This window comes from Mollisia scopiformis (genome assembly GCF_001500285.1).
Source record: "Mollisia scopiformis unplaced genomic scaffold LY89scaffold_1, whole genome shotgun sequence".
In the NCBI taxonomy this organism is placed as follows: Eukaryota; Fungi; Ascomycota; class Leotiomycetes; order Helotiales; family Mollisiaceae; genus Mollisia; species Mollisia scopiformis.
In genome coordinates this window covers 2,616,077-2,636,275 of record NW_017263581.1, presented here as the reverse complement: position 1 = coordinate 2,636,275, position 20,199 = coordinate 2,616,077, and the positions used below count along the sequence as shown (strand labels likewise).

The 20,199-nt window shown below is 48.6% G+C and overlaps 6 protein-coding genes across 6 annotated transcripts; 2 read left to right on the top strand and 4 right to left on the bottom strand.

Annotated features, from left to right (window-relative positions):
• Positions 1-704: 704 nt before the first annotated feature.
• Positions 705-3,617, bottom strand: LY89DRAFT_713453 (uncharacterized protein). Its single transcript, XM_018218054.1, has 4 exons — positions 3,447-3,617; positions 3,256-3,370; positions 3,022-3,174; positions 705-2,843 (listed from the first exon to the last, which is right to left on the bottom strand). Exons 1-4 carry the CDS (start codon positions 3,495-3,497, stop codon positions 751-753), a joined length of 2,412 nt encoding a protein of 803 aa, XP_018079011.1. The 5' UTR covers positions 3,498-3,617; the 3' UTR covers positions 705-750.
• Positions 3,618-4,349: 732 nt separating this feature from the next.
• Positions 4,350-8,332, bottom strand: LY89DRAFT_26374 (uncharacterized protein). Its single transcript, XM_018206294.1, has 6 exons — positions 7,677-8,332; positions 7,422-7,567; positions 7,282-7,375; positions 7,006-7,234; positions 4,602-6,955; positions 4,350-4,553 (listed from the first exon to the last, which is right to left on the bottom strand). The coding sequence occupies exons 1-6, from the start codon at positions 7,861-7,863 to the stop codon at positions 4,438-4,440; spliced, it is 3,126 nt and encodes a 1,041-aa protein (XP_018079010.1). The 5' UTR covers positions 7,864-8,332; the 3' UTR covers positions 4,350-4,437.
• A 3,526-nt stretch (positions 8,333-11,858) lies between these two features.
• Positions 11,859-12,483, top strand: LY89DRAFT_745616 (uncharacterized protein; the record flags this gene model as incomplete). The annotated part of the gene is made up of 4 exons (XM_018221077.1): positions 11,859-11,999; positions 12,054-12,176; positions 12,227-12,291; positions 12,347-12,483. The coding sequence occupies exons 1-4, from the start codon at positions 11,971-11,973 to the stop codon at positions 12,481-12,483; spliced, it is 354 nt and encodes a 117-aa protein (XP_018079009.1). The 5' UTR covers positions 11,859-11,970.
• Positions 12,484-14,486: 2,003 nt separating this feature from the next.
• On the bottom strand, positions 14,487-15,772 carry LY89DRAFT_605421 (uracil-DNA glycosylase). The gene is made up of 2 exons (XM_018210393.1): positions 15,279-15,772; positions 14,487-15,227 (listed from the first exon to the last, which is right to left on the bottom strand). The coding sequence occupies exons 1-2, from the start codon at positions 15,650-15,652 to the stop codon at positions 14,657-14,659; spliced, it is 945 nt and encodes a 314-aa protein (XP_018079008.1). The 5' UTR covers positions 15,653-15,772; the 3' UTR covers positions 14,487-14,656.
• A 162-nt stretch (positions 15,773-15,934) lies between these two features.
• Positions 15,935-17,657, bottom strand: LY89DRAFT_679724 (mitochondrial carrier). Its single transcript, XM_018213932.1, has 2 exons — positions 17,292-17,657; positions 15,935-17,240 (listed from the first exon to the last, which is right to left on the bottom strand). The coding sequence occupies exons 1-2, from the start codon at positions 17,521-17,523 to the stop codon at positions 16,114-16,116; spliced, it is 1,359 nt and encodes a 452-aa protein (XP_018079007.1). The 5' UTR covers positions 17,524-17,657; the 3' UTR covers positions 15,935-16,113.
• Positions 17,658-17,917: 260 nt separating this feature from the next.
• Positions 17,918-19,456, top strand: LY89DRAFT_663373 (F-box protein pof7; the record flags this gene model as incomplete). Its single annotated transcript, XM_018212700.1, has 2 exons — positions 17,918-18,277; positions 18,326-19,456. The coding sequence occupies 2 exons, from the start codon at positions 17,918-17,920 to the stop codon at positions 19,454-19,456; spliced, it is 1,491 nt and encodes a 496-aa protein (XP_018079006.1).
• Between the last annotated feature and the right edge of the window lie 743 nt (positions 19,457-20,199).

Genomic DNA, 20,199 nt, shown 5'->3' with positions numbered 1-20,199 from the left:
GGGCACACTGGGCCCCTTTCCTTACAGAGTTCCGGACCCAGTATGGCTGGACTCCTCAACGACGCGATGTTCAGTGGTTCACTGATATGTATACTAGTCCACGTGGTGGCCCGTTTTTCTACGCTGGGTATTACCCCGACCAAGGCCCGGATTGGAGGCTACCACATACCTACCGGGCCCCACGACCCCCACGAACGAGGTAGTGATGGCGACCTGAAGAATCTTGGAGATGTCGTTGAGTGAGGGAAAGGAGAGAACATGAAGATACAGACGAGGACATATCTCGAAAATATGGTTAGGGAGGACAAGGGAGAATATGTAGATAGAGACGTGAACATGTTTCATAATCGATGCTTTCAAAAAGCTGTACCGTCCGTGAAGATGAGAAGATGACGATTGTTAAAAATGTGAAAGTAAATTTCAGCAGCTCTGTGTTCATGAAAGTCCAAGTGATTGTTAGAAATCTTAGTAGTGATTGTAGAAGGACAAGCCCACCTAGACTCCCAGTGAGCAACTGCACTGAACAACGCATACGGCTTATTGTCTTCCCTTCCACTAAGCTCGCTTGAGTCCCGACCCTTGAACTTGTTTGTTGATATCCCAGAACGACACTTCAAGGCCTGGATCGTAATGTGTGGACAGAGGTGGAACTTCAAACAGAGGACAGGATCAAAGTTTGTCATCGATGCTTCTAGAGAGTTATCCCATTTGTGACGGTAAAAGTAATGGACCGAGAACCCGAGCACAAGCTCACCTCGGCTCCCATTGAGCATGACTAAACGAATCATAATCCTCATCCTTCTCCCGTTTCCCAACCTTTCTCAATACCATCTCTTTCTTTCCTTCAATACCACTACTTTCACCACCAATCACAACCTCCTCAACAACATACCTATCCTTCCATTTCTTCCCCTCCCTCTCCTCCTCCACGGCGTCCTTCCCACCCAAAGCCCCAGACTTCATCCCCACAACAACCAACTCACCAATACTCTCCCACGCCCTCCCCCTATCCCCCATAACCAAAACCCATCCCATAAACCCCAAACAAAGCACCACATGCAACAACAGCACCACCACCCCCACAAAAATCAACCTCGACTCCTGAAACCCGTACCCATACCCCCACCTGCTCGCCGCGAACTTCATCTCCAAAAACCGACTATCATCCTCAAAATCCTGCAACGAGATCCCCAACACCTGGTACTTCGCTTCAGCAAGCTGCGACTGTCCCGTCGTCTGGTTAACGATCATTTCCGTACTGCCGGGAAACTCGGCGTAGAAATCCTGGACGTAGTACACGTCTTCCGGGAAACCTTCGCCTGATGCGAGATCGGTGAGATGGCCTGATGCGACGAGGTAGATGGGGATGGAGTCTTGGAGGCGGGACATGGCGTCTGCGAGGTAGATGGAGAGGGCTACTTCGAGGCAGGAGGTTAGGCTCATTACGGTGCCTTGGTTGAAGAGTCTGGTGCCAGAGGTGGAGTTGATGAATGTGTTGCTGTCGAGGCATTTCTGGCCTAAGGTGTCGAGGATTGTTCTGTTTGTTGGTTGGGGGTCGATGATGGAGTCTGAAAATGGGACGTCGAGGAGAGAGGAGAATGAAGGGGTTATGGAAACGGTGTCTAATGCGTAGGGATGCAGACCGGAGAGGTCTGCATCGACGCCAATGGCAGCATTTGGATTGGGGTTCGAGTCAAAGACTGCAGCTGTGCCAGAACTCGAGTCCCAGAATGCAGTAGTTGGCATCCAGCGGGCGTCGATCGTGCAAGTGAACAAAGAAAGATTGCCACTTCTGGGTGCAGAGAAGCTTGACGTAGCGAAAATTGCCGGCGTAGCAAAGAAGGCGCCTAAAGACGGAGCAACGGTGCCGAACTGAGAGATGTCGATAAAACTCGAGTTTACGACAGTGGAATTCAGGTCGCTGGAAAGAGAGCTGTAGTCCGAAGCTTGAACCTCCCAGTCGGCTGAATCAATTGGATCAGAAGTGAAAGGCGGCCAGACCATACGTGAATGTTGAAGAGTGAGGGAGGTAGCATTCGGAGCGTAACCCGCACATTCCACTTCTACCAACGGTTTCCTCGTCGACACCGTCTTTCCTCCTCCAGCGAAAGAAAGGTCATATCGTGCCAATAGTGAAGTATCCTCCGACTGGATCGTCACATCATTGGTTTGCTCTCCGAAAATCTGCTGAGCCTGCACACCAATCTCATACAGAACGTTCCCATACCCGACCAAAGCACTAGCCAAGAACTTCGACAACGTAGATGTCAGGTAAACATCCTGATTGCCCTGATTCACAAACGAAGTCTGTCCCACCATATACCTCAAGAACGGTTCCCCAAAGCTGTTAGTCTCCTCGATCGATTTGTTGATCTGTGCCGGTCCTTGATAGATGGGAAACAGATCGTCTTGCTGTAACCAATACTTCATCCCATAACCAGGACACTCGCCTAACAAGGAGGCATTCAAGCCCGCGCATTCCGCTGGAGAGTTCCCGGCCGTGAGAACAGATGGATATAGCATCGTCTCGTTAGCACCAATGAAGACCCTGAAATCCAAATTTCCGGTCCCAGTCCATAGTTTATTGATGCTCCAGAACTGCAGTCTTGGGAGCATAGTAATAGCAGACGCTGGACCAGCCAACATCCCTAGAAGGAATAATGGGAAGAAGATAAGGACGTATCGATATCCCAACGCTCTGAACTCGGAACTGAGAACATAGGTCAAGGAATGAAGTTGGAAATTCGAGCTTAGGAATCCTAGTGGAGCGCCGGACGATGCGCGGAGACAGGTGTGCACATAATGTAGCAGTATAGCAGCAAGAGACACAGCTATCAAGCTCGCTATTGACAAGTCAGCGAAACGCCTTGAAATCTAAGAACAATTGTCTCTTTCTCCTTGACAGAAAACGACTGTACAGTTCGACCGACGACCGAATCCTGAAAGCCACGGGACAATTTTCTCTTTCTCCTCGACAAACTCGACTCCACAGCCCAAAACAGCAAGAACAGAATAACATACTATGCAACTGGGCAGCAAACTGCAAACTATTAAGCACCGCATTCGTATTATCCCCCGGCGGTCCCCAAAACGCCTGCCTAAACGTAAGAGTCAAGACGCCCACACTAATCACCATCGGCGGGACATGAACCAGCAGCGGGACCGCCCTTTTCACTATGTACTTTCCATTAGCACTTGTTTCCCTCCTGACTTTTTCCTTGTCAATTTTAGACAAGTAAGAAGGTTACTACTTACAAACGCCTATAAACCGTGGCGAAATCCTCCTCTTCTCCGGCGCCAGAATAGACATCGTCGTCGCGCTCCTAGGACGTTCCTTCTTATCCGTGGTGGAAGAGTCCATTTTATTCCTCTACTCTCTTATTAACATCCATCTTCATCATCTCCATCAATCACATCATCGTCGGGTAGGGAGTCCATAACCTTACCAATTCAAGCAACGGCACGATATTCTCCCCTCCTCTTTCCAGGAAACTCATCTCGCGCACGTGACCTCAAATCTCAATCCCCAGAGCAATTGAATTTCAGGTTTCGGATTCTAACAGAAGCACATTTTATGAGATGATGACGGAACTGAAAACGACCGGACGAGGGAGCTAAGATGGATGGGAAGTGCGCATCTTTATCCCATCATCCCATCCCTGGTTTCAGGAGCGTCTTGGTGCGTGCTGTGCCGCACCCTTGCCAAGGCCTTGCGCCCCGGATCAACATTTTTCTGCTGTAGGTAAGATTGGGTTCGAACTGCAGAGGTTTAATTGGCGCTGTCTAAGCCCTGTGAAGATCTTTGAGGCTTGGAATCGTAGTGAGCGCAAGCTTATTAATGAGGGACTACCTCTGTTGTTCATGTTCAAGCTTCAACAGAATGGTGCGATATGTAAGGACTATTCTCTCAGATGATCTTCGTTTGTATGGACTTATATTAACATTCTCACACCTGGTATCTAGCTAACCATCCCCCATCTCATCTTTCAGGCTCTGCATTTGCATACTTTTTGCTCTCTCCCATATTAACGTTCCTTTCTCTCACCACCCATTTTATCACAGATCTGAAAAGAATCAAACAGATGGGGAACACAGAAAGCCACCAGGGAAATTATCCACACTTCTTTTGCCACCAGCAGATCAAAATAAAAGCCAAAGAACTGGAAGGGAGATCGCTAGCAATCCGACAGTGGTATCTCAAAAAACGTGGTATTGTATTGGTACGTGCCAATTGCTTGCTCGCTAGCGTGAATAATGTGTAGTCGACGTGAAAATTCGGATACAGGCAGAATCGAAAGTAGAGGTAGAAGCACTAGGAACAGGGTCGTGTTGCCGCGGAAAATCTTTGTTGTGAAAAAGTGTACGAAACGTCGAAGTATTGTTGGGCGAAGAATGTGTATGTCGAGGTTCCCGCTAAACGGGTGTGTACAAGGTCATCTATTGTCTGCGTGCGGGTCGATAGCTGGAAGTAGAGGTAGGGCTACCACTCGTTTCCATGTTGCCGGTCAATTCAGCAACACGGGCTTTGATTCGGGCAACTCGAGACTCAATTGCTGTTCCAATTAGTACTTATTTATGAGGGCCATGGGAAGGGAACTTACTCTCTTCTCCACTCGTCTCACCATCTTCACCATCAGTCTTCTGACTATAACCTCCTCTGCTCTGTTCTTCACTCTGTCGTTGAGCTGCTCTCTCGGCAGCATTCTTTCGAATCTGTGCCCATCTGTCCTGAGCTGGAGAGACTTGCTGTGTCAGTTCGGCACCATCTTCCGTGCGGACTCGCGAGATGTTTGGAGGAGCAGCATCATCTTCACTCTCTCGTGGGGAGTCTTCTGGAACAAAGGCCGGAACATCCTCGAGTGGGCCTTGATCGAAGTTGGAGAAAGCTTGTCGAGCCTCGTGTGCATCATTGGTGTCGACACGAGAAAGGCTGTCCTGGACTGAAGGGTCATATGAACGTTCATAGTCTTGGTGTGGAGAAGCTACGGGTGTAATGTCGTCTTCCGAAATTGGTCGAGGAGGCTCAACTACAGGCTCGGGTGGAGTGTTAGATGGACTCTTCTTTCTTAAAGCGGAGAATCGTCGACCAAGACCAGCACCTCCTGGTTGGAGTCCTTGGTTACCATTCAACACTTCTGGAGCATTTGGAGGGACTGTGGATTGTCGGTTCTTGTTACGACCAAACATCTTCCTGAAACCACCACTGGCAGGCTCTTTCTTCTTCAACTTGTTATGCTTCTTGCTTTCAGGACTGGATCCACTTTGCTCGCCAGATGGTCTGTATGGTTCTGGAGTTGGCTGCTCAACGCGTGGCAGAGGTTCCATGACAACAGGAGCGGGGACTGGCTTTCTCTCCATTGGATGAGTATCTTCGGGAAGGGCGACTTCTGCTGCCTTCTCGGACAGTTGTACGTGAGCTTCCTCCTCGTCATCCGCCGCAGGGGTGGGAGGGAATGGTGCCGGAGAAGGTGGTCCGTATGCCTGTGAAGGAACAGAAGGTCCAGATGGTGATGGGACTGCGGGAAGCTCTCTATCTCTGTCGTAAGAGTTGTAAGAATTTTCACGCTCGAGGTTCGCGGTTGGTCGCAACGTATCTTGACTCTTGGCGTGACCATTTGTCTGCATTGTTGCCTCACCAAGTCCTCGGCCGGTGTTGGTATTGGCAAGATATGCTTCTCGAATGGCGTCCTTGTCGTACTTGTTGGCCCATTTCATGGCTGGCGAAGCTTCATTCATGATCACAGGTTGAAGGGTAAAGACACTGCTGGTCTTCATGGAAATAGCATCCATGTCGCTTCGACCACGTCTTGTGTTGTGCTCTTGTGCCTCCTGCTCTCGTTGTCGGCGTTGTAGCTGTATCGCTGCTGCTTGGATTCGTGCGTGTTGGTCGGGACCTATGCTCGTCTTGCTTACACCACCACTCTGATTAGTCTTGAATTGTGGCCGCAAGTCGGGGTTCTGCTCTAAAGCATGCTTTCCTGTGGATTTTCGACGAGTGATGGCCTTGTTCTTCTTCGATCGACCCCAGAAACTCTTTTTCTCAGCGATGTATGCACCTTCTTCTGGCACTGGAGCTGCTCCCTTGACCATCTCCTCCATTACTAGCCAGCGGCCACCAGGAATAATGGTTTCCACCAAAGCACATCGTCCAAAAGCTGCCTTTCTTTCAGGGTATTCCTCTCCAGCTAAACTGCTAATCCAGACCCACCAGAACGAGTCATCTAAATCGAATTTAGTGATACTTGCAAGCTCACCCGGCTCGAGTTGATTCGACTCTAATCTAGGTCTATGCGATTGCGAGCTTCGTCCTCGTGTATCGATCGGCGGGAGAATCTTGTCGGGTGGGAGTAAAAGAGGTGCTGGTCCATTTTTCGCCTCATCAACAAAACCAGAAGACAGAAAATCAGCCCATGAAGGTGTCGTAGGTCTACCCATTCCCATTTCTCTCGAATGTGGTGTTGTTCGGAGACCTTGCGGACGTCTCTTGACGAAATTGCTTTCGTCGTCCTCGTCGTGTTCATCAAATCCAGCAGAAAATCCTATATCCTCAAATCTCGACCATGAAGCGTCTGTCAACCCAGTCGACTCCTTGGAATTCGATACCTGAGATTGATTCGCGGAAGAGATGGACCTCAGAACACGTCGACATTCTTCAGTTAATGCCTTCACTGGGTCCTCATATTCCGCAAATTCTTGTAAAGCCCTATCATCGTCGCGATATTGGAAGTGGTTTGCGCGGCGAAGTAATGAGAACGGTGTAGGCGACACGGCATCCACAATCATGACTACCTTCATGGTTGTCGATTGCAGTAAGTAAGGCCTCTCTGGTGGGTATTCTGTCTCCTGGACAAGCTTTTGAAGAGACATTGGCAGAGTCGAAATACCACTCACGCCCTTAGTGGGCCCTAGAGACCGAAGGTAGGCAAAGAATAAATGGCTGGTAGCATCTGCTGCACTGGAAGGTCGTTAGCACCAGTTTTCCTCCTAGAAATATCATATTCTTACTGTGCCCATCCCTTGTAGCCTCCTTCGAAACCATTGCCAGTATCAATATGATCGAAAGCCCACCAACCAGCATATCTTGATAATTTTCGGCCTCCCATACCATTGGACTTGGCATGTGCTGCAGTCGCAGAGAGAAGATCAAAGAAATCGAAGATAATCTTGTTTCGCGCGTCGGATTCGACACTCAGAGGAATAAATGTGGTAAAGGAGTCGCGAGCCATATTGGAATCTGGAAAGTTCAGCATGCCGACCATACCGCCCAATCTCGAGACCTACCTGATTCTCCTGTTCTGAATAGCTCATATGCCTCCCATCCTACAACGCCTCCGGGAAGTCTGCTCCAGCACCATTTCACTACGCTGCATAGAACCTATAATTTATCAACAATTGCCCCTCTATCGCGTCAATTGACTCACCATAGGCTCTGTGAGCCGTAATTCTTGTGCCAAACCCTCGCCATAGAGACGCTGACTGCGATCGAAGAAATGTCTAACAAAGGTACGCGCTGCGCTAGGATCTGAAGTTGGTCGGAAAGGAAGCAGGAGAAACGGCATATCCAGAGCTGCCGAGAAGAAAATAGATTAGCCTGTGTAACGCGACAAGATATCACAATGGGATCGTGCATAAGTGATAGCGGGATGATGACGATGGCTGTTCGTATCATATCGTACCTCTAGACTTCAATTCGGCGGTGCAGCCATGGAGCAGCTCTTGCACCTCCTCTGGCTCCACGGATTTCCGCGTCCACGCATCTTCCCAACGAGGTTTTGGCGGTTCGGTGATTGCGGCAGGTTGGGCGCCTTTCTTGACTTTTGCTGGGCCGTCTTTGCCCTTCAGCCTCGAGAAGAAGCTCGGCATGGTGGTGGCAGATGTAGAATTATTTGCGTCGCGGGCGGAGGAGGTTGCCGACGCGATGCATTCGAGTTGGGTTGATCTGCGGACAGCGGGATCACGAAATTATTCTGAAGTTCCAGGGACGATACGCGCTTCGAGTGCGGCGGGAGAGAAGTGAAAGTCGGAGAGGGGTTCGAAAAAAGCCGGTACCGGGGTTCGACTCGCAGGACGAGATTGAGTGCGTGCGTGAGTGAATGAAAGGGACAGATCCTGGCTGGGGATCTTGACCTGGGGGCGGCGATGAAGAAGAGAAATTGAGGTTGTCGTCGACGTCGTCGAAATAAAATAAAATAAAAAGGGGAGAGTCTCGTTGGAAAGGGAAAGGTACGCGACCAAATTGGTGGTGGTGGTGCTTGGTGGTGGTCGGTGGTTGCAGGGCAGGAACAGTAAAGTTTATCGGCTCGATGATTCAGGGGCCCGGCAGAGAGATTGCAGCACCACCGCAGACTGCACAGCGTCTCCGTCTCCACTCCACTCTACCAGCAATCCTTCACTGACAATCAGCACTCACTCTGGAACTCGCTCTGAATCTGGAGGCGGTGAGACCTCTCGCTGTCGGAGGTGCAGCTGTTGATTATGTATGTCTGGGGGAGCAATTGATAGCCGTGAGCTGAGCTGTGCTTCTTCTGCAGTTCCTCTCCAGCTGCCGGTGTGATTGGATCTCTCCGCGTCGATGTTTCTCAGTCACAGAAAGAGGGGACCTTCGAGTTCTGGACAGTTACGTAGAGGTGGTGGGATGGATGTGGCAGTGGTGGTCGTGACGGTGATGGTTAGGGGTTGACGGCGAGGGTCGAGGATCGTGAGACGCTGCTCCGAGTGAGTAAGCTGGGTGTTGCTATTACAGTACGGACTGCTGCTCTGCTGATGCTGATGGGCACTCGAGTGAATGAGTGAGTTAATGAATCATGATCCTAAATATAGGGACAAGGAACAGCGTTCCTGACCGGCTCGCGCAATTGGGTGTGTGAAGCTGGACTGTTTTCTTCTTCGACTTAATGGCCGTGTTATTAACATTGTCAGGACCACTCTGCACCTCGAAAAATCTACGCGGACCCTGGTTACCGTCCAACGCAGACAACCTCCAACTCCCGTCTGTCCTGTCACCACTGCCAGCGCATCCCCATCCTCCGTCGTCGTCGCTGTTGCTGTTGGCACTCCCAATCGCCCAGTTAGTCCAATGATTACAGTATCTCTAGAGTGCCCAATCCCAATTGCCATGGTCAGGTCCCGGGGCTGGCTAGGATCATCGTCGATACAGACCCTTCCAGCCAGTCGGTCGTCTTCACGTGGAATTCCAATTTCCAGACGGCTTCTCCCAATAACAGAATTGGGATAAGAATTTTCCGACACGGCATCCCATCCTCTATTTCGTATGGGCGCGCCAGATATAGCCCTAGTGGGAGCGGGAGTGGTGATTCAGGACAGTGGCACTCTATTTTATGCGCCCGCTCGAGCCTTTTCGGATCCGGACTGTTGCAGATTTTGTTCATGGCTTGAGTGTTTGTGGCTGCAGTTCATGCGCCGTATTTGTACCCTCGCCAGGAACGACCCTCTTCATTCCGTCTATTTGAACCTGCGGTGGACCCGTCCAGAATATTCTTCGGCCGCGGATGAGAGCGAATGCACTCCATTGGAATGTCGGGACATCGAGTTGTGGAAAACGGTGTCACCTGATACCGTGAATCGTCCCAATCGGATCCGAACACGAGTGTGACTGGCCTGCAGGCACATAAAGGCTTCCACAATTCAGCCTTCCTGCCGTGATCTCAGGCATGAACGGGAAGTGGATGACGATGATACGGCTAACGGTGTGATCGCTGATCATCGAGCAAGCCTGTTCCCAGTTTGACCTGGTGCCAAGTCCATGGTTTTGGAGATGGTCGACGACTACCAGTATTCGAGAATCTTGGATCAAGATATTTACAATGCGAGTGATTGTCCTCCAACCATTGTTACCTTCAGAAGTGGAGACAGTTCTATTTTCTCTGTAGCGCTCGGAGTTCTGTTTGGAGATATCACGGGGCATTGCGATGCCTTTTCGTCCCCCAAACTTTCAACTTTTCTCATAGAAAAATCTCGAGCAGATATTGAAGTCTTTGATACTTTCTAGCCTAAGAACAGGACTTATTTGTTGTCAAAGTACATTCTTCAGTATGGTGATTCAAGTCTATCAAAGTGCTTCACATGAGTTGATGGAAGCACATGTAAGAGGACAATAGAGACCAAAGAGTATTAGATTGCTGTCGTTCTCACATTTATTGTCAACTGCTCCCTAGTTTCATCAAAGAATTACCATTCATAACGAACGACAAGGTACAAATATCTACGCTCAGAAGTCTCTAGGAAGAAAAGCAACCTCTCATCTGGACCCGGGGGCTACATCTTCCCCGGACCCAGAGCCCGGACCCAGAGCCCGGACCTGGATCCGGACTGTGAATGTTGTGTGGTACGACGGCTGACGGGGACGAAGGCGGCGAGGTATTTATACTTGCTGTTCAGCGGGATTGCAAGATTGTGAGTTACTCCAGCGATTCAGTGAATCAGTCTCACCGCAAGATCCAGGCTAGACCTTGAGGGCTGGATTTACAGTGAATGCTTAGAAGACATTGTGTGTTTCCAATAGTTACTGTTGATTAGAGAGGACTTATTGTAGTAATAAGTCAGGTTGATTAGAGAGAGCTTATTGCAGCTTAAAGTAGGGTTCAGTAGAAACCACTTATTAAATTGGCAAGTCAGGCTGATTGGACAGAATTTGTTATAGTGATAAGTCTGGTCTGTTTTGTTGTAATAGCTGTCTTTGATATTTATTATTAATTAGAGAGAACTTGTTGTAATGATAAATTGGAGTAATTAAAAAGAATTTATTGTAGTACTGAGTCTGGTTAATTGCAGGGACTTGGTCGTAGTGATAAGTCTGGTGAATATGAGAACACTTATTGCATTGTTAAGTCTGGTTTATTGATTGGAACATATTGTAGTGATAAGTCTGGTGGATTAGAGAGAACTTATCGGAGTAATATGTCTAGTTATCAAGAGAGGATTTCGTCTAGTTATAAGTCTGGTTGATGGAATAGTACTTATTGTAGCAATAAGTCTGGTTCATGTCACAATCTTCATTTCGCCAAAGAAGTTTGTCTTGGAAATTTTCCAGATCAAAAGCAAAGAATACTTTGATACTAAACCTCTAGTTTTCCACGGGACTATATTTTACAATCAGCAGCCGATATTTCTTGACAGCAGGACATTTCGTTTCCGAATCCGACTCGGCATTGCAAGGTTAAGTACTGCAATTCTGCAAGTGACTAACAAAGATCCTGGAACGCCGTCCACGCGCGAGCCCAACTGGATCACGTGCACTTCCAACTGTACGGCGTTGCACTCTGAAGTGACCGTCACAGTTCTGACCTGTCCTGTCACAGTTTCGAACGAAGTTACCGCCGCTGGAAGAAATATGCGTTGGAGAGGGCGCTTATATCGTGTTCTGGTTGGCGCCTAAGGCGGCATATCCTACTCTCCTGAGCGTTGAAAATGCGTGAATCGCTTTGTTTTGTATAATACCTGACTCCCATTTTCAAGTATAATATTCTCGGTTCACAGCCGCGTGTACTGGCGCTCTATACAAGACTACTTATACGACTGAACACACTTGGGTCCACCTTTCAAAAACATCTATCCGCAGTTCGCTCCCCTTAGTCACCTCACCTCAAATGCACACTCAGCACAGGTAGATGTGCTGTGGTCAATACAAGGCATTCCAAGGAAATGACCCTACGACAAGATTACAACCAGTGCTGTGCTACGACATGATAACCTCAATGCGAAAGCGTTAATGAGCTCTCAGAATATTAAACAGAAGTTCAAAGACGAAATGAGTATATATTCCCTCTTTACTCAAAGTCGCGACAGTGAGTTGCCCCACCAGCCAAGTCATGACGTCAAACATATCTTTCATACAGACCACTCTCAACACTTCAACTTCTATCTCATCTCTATAAAAATAACCTTTTCAGGATTTTGCTCATACAGCAGTCCCAATAAAACCTCTCATCCAATTTCAACAAATCCATAAAAATGGTGAAAGACAACGAAACAGTAATCCAGTACATTCATGCCCTCTCCCTCCCTTTCTGATCTTAACTAACAAGAGCAAAAAGAGAGTTCAATGAGCTAGTCAACATGTCAGCCTCCGAACTCGAACAATGGCTCAAATCAGAAGACTCCACATCCTCGGGCTGGAGCAAGGACGATGGAAGCGGGGAGACGGTTGGACATGATAGGTGCCTTGTCCCAACCTATCACAACAACACCTGTGCTGAAATCTCAATAGTGGAAGAAAGATAATCGAAATCTTGAAGAAGAATCCTAAGAAAGATCCAGAGGGTTATGAACAAGGTAAGATATCTGCGCGTGGAGTGAGGAGAAGGAGTAGAGGCTGACGAGCAACAAGATGATATCGATCACATGCGGAAAGTGGTTGCGTATTGCAAGAGACATCTGGCTCAGGAGGAGAAAGCGAAGAAGGATACAGATAGTAAGAGCTATAAGAGTTTGAAGAATTGGGGACATGATGCTTTGAAGGCTTGATTTAAACTGCTGAGGTACACTATTGGACTCCCACACTTGGAAATAAACACAACAGACAATCAAATCTATCAACTAACCTCATCATTGACTCTCCATTCTGACATCATCTACCTTCCCTTCGGTAGATTCCCCAACACCCTCACACCAAAAAGCCATACTCTTGTACCCCGTATCAAAGACAGGCAAACAAAAAGCCTCCCTATACACATTCCCACCCGCCTGATCATAAAACACAGGAGAACCTTTACACCCACCCCACCAAAACAACGCAACCTTGGCCTTTTTCCAATTCCGACATCTCGGAATCCGGACGATCTTGAGGGGACCGAAATCGCTGTAACATTGATCTCGTTCCACCACCGGGAAATGAGGATACAGGTAGTCGACGTCTCCATGGCCCGGCTCAGTCCAATGTGCATGTATAACGCCGTCTGAGCCACGCACCCGTGGCATTGGGGGCATCTTTGGTTTTGGGAGGATTTGGCCTGGTTACAGGAGAGCTTGTGGAGGAATATCCTCTCGTAGATATTCGAAGTGAGGAAGTTGTTGCCATAGGAATTCGAATAGTGAGAATGGCTGTGATATCGAAGCTGGAACAATATCACAACCAAGTTCTACCCCATATGGTCCATCACAATAAAGCGCGATGCTTCCAATCTGCCTCATCTCTATGTTCAAGGTGCGGCAGCCGTTATGAGCAAGATCGCCATCACTGAGGTTAGTTATATCATATAGATCTCTGCAATCTTCATCCCAGTATCGTGCCATGCGGGCAAGCGAACCATCAGCGCAAATCCCCAGCTTTTGAACTGCGAGGCCCTTCCCAGCATATGTTCTCTGACAAGTATCGATAGGAAGCGGGGAGTACTTCCAAGTAGTATGATGTGTGGCTCTTCGCACTTCACAGTCTTCGTACATGAGAATAAGGTTGCCATCTGTGAGCCTAGGTGGTCTTTGCTCGCACATTTCGAGCGGAACGTGTGGTTTAACCGGAGCTTGCAAGTCCCCACCCATAGTGTACGATCTTTCAAATGGGTCCAGTGTGTCGTTGGCTTGCACTTCATGACAGTGGAATATCAAGGACCAAGGCCTTCTGGGCACCAAGTAATCATTTGTCATGGGGAAATCGATGCACCCTGGCGCCGGGCCCATATATGGTAGCGTTTGTACCTTGTGGGGACCGACACACTTATCACCAGCGTAAGTGACGAGCGTAGCCGGAAGCCAAGTCTTGTCGTTATAAATGCAGCGTGGTGCATTCAAGACTTGGAAAGGTTTGTGGGGACCTATGCCGGAAAGACATACTTCAGGTGGCAATGCGAATTTATTCGCAACGTACTTCGAACAGTGAGGAGGTGCGCCAGCTGCTCTGCAATCGCATTTGCCGTGACCTCTGCCTATTGAAATGGTGGCATTCTGATGTACTCTCGTTTTGTCGACCAGATCTCGTTGATCTTGTTCCTGGTCTGAAGTAGCGCCATTGAACAACATGATCAGGATGAGCAATCTTGATAGTGAAAGCTGGAACTGTTCAGAAATGACTATCATATTCGATGACAGATAGTGAACAATAATGTATACGTTCTGTTATGCGCTTCCAATTGAACCTTTGGTATCATTCCAAGTGGATGTAAAAGTACTATCCCAGAATGTTTTCTATTTGTGATCGAGCAAACGAGGAAGTGAACTATCAGAATGTTCCACACAAAGATTGTGACACTCCTGTTAGAATAAGCGAACAGAACGCCCAATCTTCCTTTGTTGGAATACTCATGCAGCCTTGCTCGTATTCAAGAATAAGCCTCAAGCTAGCAGCAGCAATGAGCTGATCACAAAAAACATAACGAAACAATATTGAGTTCCCGAGACAACGAGATCAAGCATCGAATACTCTATACGAAACAGATCCTTCGGTCTCGAAAGTGATCTCTGGGTTATTTTTACAGGAAGAAGTGTAATATCATTGCCTCACACTTACAAGGCAGAGTCAAAACATACACATGCGGCTGTTCTATATTCTAAAGCATGTTTCATGCTTCTTATGACAGTAGGGACGCCATGACTCTGTATATGACAAATGAACCAAGACTGAACATCCTCCTTTATCCACCATGAATATATCCCTAACAAACGAACGTACCCGTATACTCCATACACCAAGCTCAACTATCATCTAAACACCAGCCTCAACAGCCTTGACATCCAGATTCCAATCGATCTCTCCACCCTCTCCATACCTCTGCACCAACCACTCATTCGTCTTCTTAAAATGCCCGCAATCGAACCAACCCCTCTGTGCACTCAACGGACTAGGATGCACGCTCTGCAACACCAAATGCTTCTTGCGATCCACCTTCGTGACTCTCTTACCCGCGGGTGTTCCCCAAGCTAGGAACACGACGCCCTTCATTCGCTTCTGGGCTACGATATCGATTACCTTCTGCGTGAAGCGCTCCCAGCCGCGGTTGGCGTGCGAGTTGGCTTCGTGGGCTCGAACGGTCAGGCAGGTGTTCAGGAGCAGGACGCCGCGGTCGGCCCACGGTGTGAGGAGACCGCCGTTCTTGGGAGGAGGGTTGAAGGATGGGTAGTCTTTTTTGAGGGCGATGTAGACGTTTTTCAAGGATGGAGGAGCGGGTGTAGGTGCGCGGACGGAGAAGCAGAGACCGTGGGCTTGGTTGAGGTTATGGTATGGATCTTGGCCGATGATTACGGCTTTGACCGTATTAAGTGGTGTATGTCTCGACCTGGAGATACTGTCGTCAGCTTAAGCTCTGGTGAATAGGGGGAAGACGAACCAAGAATAGACATCTTCCATTGGCGGAAAGACCTTCTGGCCGGAGTCCTGCTCTCTCTTCAAGAACTTCTTCAGCTCCAAGAACTCTTTGCTCGTAACCTCATCTTTTAATTCCTTCAACCAGCTCTCGTGCAAGGTGTCGATCTCCAACTTCAATAACTCCTTTTGCTCCGCAGTCAACTTCTTCACCCACGCCTCCTTATCAAACTTGAACGCCGCAGGCGCGGGTTCAATCTTCTCAGTGCCGGTACCCGAAACTTTTGCAGTAGTAGATACAGTCTTCGGAGGTCCAAAGAACGACGTGATAGATCCATTGGCTTTTGGCTTCTTAGCATCACCAGTAGGCGCGTCCGCAGCTTTACGCTTGAGAGACATGATGAAGGTTGGTCGACGAAAGAGGATTAAGAGAGACAGGTTGGATATCTGGTCGCAGTAGGTCTTTTTGTAGGATGTGAAGTGGAGAAGGAGGTTGGTGTTAGAGGACGGGAAAAGATGTTGGTTCAGCTCTTCGCGTGGAGACGCGGGTTCGCGTTAGTTGATTTTCAACAGGGGGCACGCGAGGTCAGACGGTCCGAGCGAGCGACTTCAGCTGACCGAGTAGGAGAATGTCTCACAGAATCAGAAGCGGAAGATTAAGTATTGGATGAACGAAGAGGTATTTTTGGTCATGCTCTATCATTTATCTATCTTACATTTAAAGTAACGTTCAGAAAACGCCCAACTCGCTATGCAAATGCAGCTTCCAACCAATTTTTGGTGGTACTGTACATGGGATAGAAAACCCATCAACGCCGAAAATCTAAATAAACAAAAGAGAAGAGAGGAGATGTTGTACATCAGATCGCTGTGCGCTTTTGCTCTGCTCGCTCATTCGTGCTTCGAAATGCTCTCTTCCCAACTTCATAAGAACTTATCATGATTGCACATGCAGGTGCTACTTTCAATGTTCTTGGTATCCATCCCTTGAAAAGGCCAGAAATCCCTTCTGTTCTGAAGATATGCCACAGAAATCTGGGCATCGACTTCTCTTCTGGAGCAAGGGCTCTTTCAACACCTGCTTGAGTTCCCGGATCAACGAAGACCTGCCGTCTTGTCTTTCCAACATCAAATGGCATAGTGAGGACTGACGCTACTGCGCCAGATGATGCTCCAGCTATGAAACTGTCCGTGAAAGTTGCTGTGTGGTTCTCCCGACTTTGAGATCGAGTCCTCACTTTCGCTCGAGTTTTCGATCCTTCGCTGGACAGAGAACGGCCACGGCCTCGCTCTCGTGCTTCCGTCAATGCTCCTCGAATACTTTCATATCCCCACCAATAGATACCGGAGAATGGCACATCTCGCCATAAAGTCAAAGTCAATCCACGCCACAGAGAAGTATATCCATGTGCAGCGACCATATCTGTGACTCCCTTGATTGTCTCTGCGAAATGCGCTCCTCCTGTGGATCGACTTGCTTGCATTCTTGTCCTGAACATCTCGATTGGGCTCACAATTCCTGCAGCTAATATTCGAGCAGAAGCTCCAGCCACAAGAGGTGCGTAATTGTCCGACAGTGCTCGATTGATTGGACTCTTGCTGTTGAATCGTAACCAGTCGTATCCGGTAAAATAGATGATATTGCCTGGCACCGTCATAGCGAGGGTGGGTGATAATCCTCGCCATAATGTAGTAAAGCCTTCATTCCGTGCAATCTTCTTCAATCCGTCGAAAGTCGAGTTGAATGTTCGTCTTTGTGTTTCTTCCACTGCACACTCTGCTGCACTAATCGATTGGGCCGGAGCAGCCATGCAATATTCCGCATTGTTCGTCGCGAAGAAAACTTCTCGGCAGCATGCCGTAACTCCGAGATTCGGTGGGAGATCCTTAAGGGCTTGCAGAGAATTGACGGATCCTCGAAGTGAGGTCAATGGCGACGGAGTAGGTTGGGATTGCAGACGGACTCGGACGACATCAAGGGGTGTAACTACACAAGTTAGCATGTTCGGAATGAAGGCTCTCAGAGGACAGGACATGCCTAACAGAGATGTCAATAAGCTCCCCGACATCGCCGAGATCATTTTCTGAGTTGCAGTAATGTCGACCCCGACATCATCATTATCGCCCGACATACCTATTGTCGCGCTTTCGCCTGGTATTGGGTCGTCTCCGTGTATTCTGTCATGCCCCTGGCCTCCAAAGCTCCCTTCTTTTGCAAAAGTGGTGGCGAAATCGTCCGTTCGGCCGTCACGATCCCAATGCCCTGACATCGACGGCAGTCTTGTCCTTATATGCGTCGTCGGTCAATGGTGCTTATTGGGAGAACTCGCGACAGCTGGAAGGCACGAGTTTCTTGTCGTGGTGGTGGTGAAAGGTGAGAAGCTCGTGAAGGAGTCAATGATGTAGCTATAAATTTTGGTCAACATCGGAGCCGATCTCTGGCAGAAAAACCCCCAAAGAGCCTAGTACGCGGAAATATAGCGGCCTCGGCACTAACAAAGCCCCCCCTTGCACCATTGACCGATAAGACTCACCGTCGCTTATCAACATGGGCTTCACCTTTCGGATTTAAGTTATTCACAACGGCAAATTCATTCTCTCAACCTTTGCACCTAGACTCGCCCTCCTTCTCCTATCACCATCTAGACTGTACCATATCATACTATGGAAGATACAAACCCAGAATTAGAACAGTTCCGCCAGCAATGGCGCGCAGAAGTTTCGGCAAGACAGAACGATACCCATAAAGGCTTAAAGTCTTCAAAGGCAACACGCAGACCCCCACCTATTACAAGCCTCTCTTCCAGCAACGTCCAGCTTCCAGCAGTGAACGAAGAGGAAGATCATGCGCCTCAAGTCTTTTCAGGCTATGATGGATCTGCAGACAGAGAAGAGCATGCCGAAAGCTCCAAAGCGGTTGATCAAGAACCACAATCTGCATTGGATCACTATGAGAAAGCGGTAGAGAGAGAGAACCAAGGAAGTCTTGGAGACAGTTTGAACCTCTACCGCAAAGCATTTCGAGTGAGTGGATTCAATTGCATTTTGGGGACAGAAGCTAATATTCTCTAGATGGACCACCAGGTCGATCGAAAATATAGAAACAAGCATTTCCCACCTTCCTCCTTTGTCTCGAAACCCATCAACCCGAACCCTTCGAACGCACCTGTCACAGTACCAAATCCCGCACACCACTCCCTAGACGGGCCCCCACAATCTATCAAACAACTTATTGCTGGTTTTGCGAGTCTCTCGATTGAGTCCGCGCCACCAGCTATTGAGGGCACTCCAGCTCCACCATGTCCACTCGTGGACTTACCAGAGGAGATACTGGTTCATGTCCTGAAGGAAGTGGCCATCCTCGATGTTGCTTCTTTTGTTCGACTTGCTCAAGTGTGCAAGAGACTAGCATATTTGGTAGCAACGGAGGAGCAAATTTGGAAGAGAGTCTGCCTTGGGTCCGAAGTTGGGTTTGGAGCTATGCATTATCAGTGGCAACGAGAAGTTCTTGGCGGACCTCTGAAGGAAGATATTCCTGATCTAGGGGATGGCGAGGATGATGCCCACGAGCCTCTCCCCAAGGAAGCTATCACCGAAGCACTTATCGTCAGTGCTTACTCGTCTTCCTGGCATACGATGTTTCGCCTTCGACCCCGAATTCGCTTCAATGGCTTCTATATCAGCACTGTCAACTACATCAGACCTGGACAAGCTTCGGCATCACAAGTCACTTGGAATAGCCCTGTCCACATTGTGACTTACTATCGCTACTTACGCTTTTTCCGAGACGGAACGGTGATCAGTCTCTTGACGACTGACGAACCTGCAGACGTGGTTCACCACCTGACAAAAGAGCTCCAAGAGCTTCATCGTGGTGGGCTCGCACCGCATCTCCCGTCCATAACCATGCAGAACGCGTTGCGAGGACGTTGGCGGCTATCGCATCCCGACGATAACCCGGATGCAGATCTCAAGGATGCTGAAGGAGATCTTTTTGTCGAGACAGAGGGGGCCAATGCCAAGTACTTGTATCGGATGAAGCTCTCTCTACGTAGTGTTGGCAAGGGTGCAAAGAACAACAAACTGGTTTGGCAAGGATTCTGGAACTATAATATGCTAACAGACGATACTGGCGAGTTCACCTTGAGAAACGACAAGGCATTTTTCTGGAGCCGAGTGAAAAGCTATGGCAATGGTGCATGAAGGATAAAACAGCCTACGAATATGAACGACATAATGCTTGAATGAGAAACAGATTCCGCAAATGAGATGCCAATGTGCGAAGTATACTCAGCCAAGTATTCCTTATTTTGGGGAACTTTGTGCCTACCTCAGACCACCTATGACATGCATGATTCAGACGAGGATTAGCCTTGTCGGATCAGGGGCTCGCTTAGACGATCCGGAGACGAACACCACAACTCCTGACAGCCTTCGTCCTCTCAACACACGATCTCGTCTCCAAGGAAAACAAGTCAAGTGCCTGAGTTTAGTTTCAATTGTGTGTTTTCATCCTTCATATCGAAATTCAAGTGGCTTTAGATTAAAATTGCCCTGAAAGTTGAGTCCACCAATCTGGCTTTCTTGGCTAGGATGCATTGTCTGAGGTTGGACTTCCTGAAACGACATGGCCAGAAACGACTCGATTCGCGGACTTAGTGTTCTCACGCCATCCGATCCACAGCCCCGGGCGCCGTGCCGAGACTCATAGTTTGGTTTCAGAGCCGTTAGTTGGGAGACGTGAGCGCCGCGTTAGATATTTTATAAAACACCCCACGTCCTGCTCTTTGATCAATATATGGTCGTCGATCATCTCAAGAATGACTGGCACGGGAATTTTACGTCTCTAAATATCTGGACGACCTGATCAGGGGATTCCTTCTCGTCGAGTCTATTCTGTCTTTTCTGCTAAGTTCGGGAAACAATATCTTCGTAGCCTGGGCTAA

Coding starts and splice junctions, on each gene's coding strand:
- LY89DRAFT_679724 (XM_018213932.1), bottom strand. CDS start 17,523: ATGTCAGGGCATTGGGATCGTGACGGCCGAACGGACGATTTCGCCACC. Junction 17,241..17,291: donor CTTATTGACATCTCTGTTAG/GCATGTCCTGTC, acceptor TAACTTGTGTAG/TTACACCCCTTGATGTCGTC.
- LY89DRAFT_26374 (XM_018206294.1), bottom strand. CDS start 7,863: ATGCCGAGCTTCTTCTCGAGGCTGAAGGGCAAAGACGGCCCAGCAAAA. Junction 7,568..7,676: donor CGCCGAATTGAAGTCTAGAG/GTACGATATGAT, acceptor TCTTCTCGGCAG/CTCTGGATATGCCGTTTCTC. Junction 4,554..4,601: donor TGAGACGAGTGGAGAAGAGA/GTAAGTTCCCTT, acceptor TAATTGGAACAG/CAATTGAGTCTCGAGTTGCC.
- LY89DRAFT_713453 (XM_018218054.1), bottom strand. CDS start 3,497: ATGAGTTTCCTGGAAAGAGGAGGGGAGAATATCGTGCCGTTGCTTGAA. Junction 3,371..3,446: donor TCGTGCCGTTGCTTGAATTG/GTAAGGTTATGG, acceptor ATAAGAGAGTAG/AGGAATAAAATGGACTCTTC. Junction 2,844..3,021: donor GTTTGCTGCCCAGTTGCATA/GTATGTTATTCT, acceptor ACTTGTCAATAG/CGAGCTTGATAGCTGTGTCT.
- LY89DRAFT_605421 (XM_018210393.1), bottom strand. CDS start 15,652: ATGTCTCTCAAGCGTAAAGCTGCGGACGCGCCTACTGGTGATGCTAAG. Junction 15,228..15,278: donor ATGGAAGATGTCTATTCTTG/GTTCGTCTTCCC, acceptor CAGTATCTCCAG/GTCGAGACATACACCACTTA.